Source organism: Montipora foliosa, unplaced genomic scaffold (assembly GCF_036669935.1).
Source record: "Montipora foliosa isolate CH-2021 unplaced genomic scaffold, ASM3666993v2 scaffold_390, whole genome shotgun sequence".
Lineage (NCBI taxonomy): Eukaryota > Metazoa > Cnidaria > Anthozoa > Scleractinia > Acroporidae > Montipora > Montipora foliosa.
Genome location: NW_027179690.1, coordinates 485,001 through 487,500, shown reverse-complemented (window position 1 = coordinate 487,500; position 2,500 = coordinate 485,001). Strand labels below are relative to the sequence as shown.

General features: G+C 36.6%; 1 protein-coding gene across 6 annotated transcripts in view; it reads left to right on the top strand.

The window, feature by feature from the left end:
- LOC137987829 (plexin-A1-like) overlaps window positions 1-2,500 on the top strand; it is a 116,845-nt gene that overhangs the window by 13,056 nt on the left and 101,289 nt on the right. For all 6 annotated transcript variants that reach the window (XM_068833908.1, XM_068833904.1, XM_068833906.1 and 3 more), the window contains exon 2: window positions 515-1,678. In XM_068833908.1, the coding sequence (XP_068690009.1) occupies window positions 530-1,678 (1,149 nt within the window). In that variant the 5' untranslated portion in view covers window positions 515-529. The remainder of the gene's footprint in view (window positions 1-514; window positions 1,679-2,500) is intronic.

The window sequence follows — 2,500 nt, the reverse complement described above, 5'->3', positions numbered from 1 at the left end:
AATAGAGCGGTTTTCAATTGAGTGTCGAAAGTAATTAAATAATTACTTTGGTTTATGATTACTTCACTCAGTGATTGGTTCAAAGTTCTCGCACGATTTTTTCAACCAATCAGAAGTGAAACCACAACCAATCGTGGCTCACGCGTGCACATTTTCCCGTGCTTTGTGTCGGCTACGTGTAATTACTTCGAGTTTTGATTGGTTTGCCGGATTGTCTCAGTCGTTTTTGATTGGCCAAAGTAATTACTTTGGTTTTGGTTTTACGACACTCAATTGAAACTCGCTCTAAGCAAGGTTATTCTGTTTCTGTAATTTTAAGGTACAAAATGGCAAGACTGTTTTATTTCTTGTACAGTGATATTATGGTACACATACTGGTATGTGTACATGAACATGTACATTTTGTTTTGTCATGTACATGTATGCTCCTGTACTACATTATTGTAGAAACGAAGTCCATTTTTCTGTATGGTATTACTTGTTAATTGCCTTTTTCTTTTTTTTTTTTCGATAGGCAACTTTTAAAATCATGGACACCACAGCAATGTGTGTATGGAATATTGTTGTTGTATTTTTTTCATCCTTGCCCTGTACAATATATTGCAAGTATCATGAATTAAAACTTGGTGGTGACCTTGTAAATATGGATATTGACAACACCACTAATAACATTTTCATTGGAGGGGACAATATTCTTCTGAAATTATCACCACATCTAGAGGAAATCAAAAGACTCCCAACTGGACCAATGTTAGATTATATTGATTGTCTAGGACCAAGTGAGGGTGACTGTGAAGGCCGTAACATGACTAACAATTATAACAAGGCATTACTATTACATTATCATAACAGCACAAAACGTTTGCTCTTGACATGTGGAAGTGTCAAGCATGGTGTATGCCAGTTGAGAAATGTTGATTCATTATTAGATGAATCAAGGAGCGAGGAGTTTGTTGTGTCAAATGCTCGTCAGCCTGCCGTTGTGTTAATAACTCCATGGGATGAGCCAGCTTTGCAGAAGCATGCTCTGTATGTTGGAACATCATGGCATCACAGATACGATGGTCCAGTGTTGAAACTATTAACAGCATGCTCTGTTTCCACTCGGAACATCGATGGTAATGATATCTTCGAAGTCTCTGAAACCAGCAGAATTGAAGGATCAAGTTCTCTAGAGTTTAAAAGTGGTAATCTTAATTACCTGGTAAAATTTATCTATGGATTCTCATCTGGTGACTTCAACTACTTTGTGACAGTGCAAGAAACAACTGAATCATTTGAAGAGGAACTTAAACAAGAAGTTTTGAAAACATTCATCATTCGTATTTGCCAGCAAGATATTCATTATAAGACCTATATCGAGCTGCCAGTGGAATGCCAGTCAAGTGGAAAGAATTATAACAGAGCACAGTCAGGGTATCTAACAAAACGTGGTGATTTGTATTCTAAGTCCTCCAGACTTCAAGCACCTGACGATGTGCTCATAGTGACATTTTCTGAGAGCACTGCTGGGTGGAATGGTGTATCTTCTCAAACATCGGCTATATGTCTGTATCCAGTTAAAGAAATTAATGAGGCAATGGCATCAGAACAACAGAAATGTGTTAATGGCACTTATCAAGGTTTGACCTTAGGACTGCCTTGGACACCTGGTGGGGAAGAAAAATGTGAAAGAGAGGTAAGCCCACCTTAGCCCTGTCTAAAGGTGTTTTGTTAAAATAATCGTTATTAAACATCTAATGATAAAAACAAGTGAAAAGAGTTTGACACAACGTTTCGATGACTCCATGTCATCATTTTCAAGTGAAAAAAGAAAAAAGTTTGACAACTTAACATATACCGTACGAGGCGATAAAACGTAAAGGATGCATGTAGAAAGTGACAAATTAAATGAATAGTTTTGCGCGTATGGAGTCTGATTGAGTGTTCAAGCATGGCCTTATCTTATTTATGAAAAACATTTCATAAACCAGACCAGTTTTCTGTTGCACTTCTTTAAAACGGAAAAGTTGTTGGTAAGGTCTCACCGATGGTTTTCAGACCGTGGTCGTTCTTTGTGTTTGCCGATTGCGACCTTACCAACATTTTTTCCGTTTTAAAGAAGTGCAACAGAAAACTGGACTGTCTGGTTTATGAAATGTTTTTCATAAAGAAGATAAGGCCATGCTTGAACATGCAATCAGACTCCATACGCGCAAAACTATGTATTTAATTTGTCACTTTCTACATGCATATTTTACGTTGTATCGCCTCGTACGGTATATATTAAGTTGTCAACTTTATTCTTTTTTCACTTGAAAATGATGACATGGAGTCATCGAAACGTTGTGTCAAACTCTTTTCGCTTGTTTTTATCATAAGATGTTTAACTAAATCTAATTTTATTCAAATAATCATGATGATTATCAATTTTTTTCTTTTGTGTACTTACAGAACTCATACATACATGCGTTTCGTGTTTTTGGGCAAAATGATCCTCAGACAATCTTGGACAAAAGCG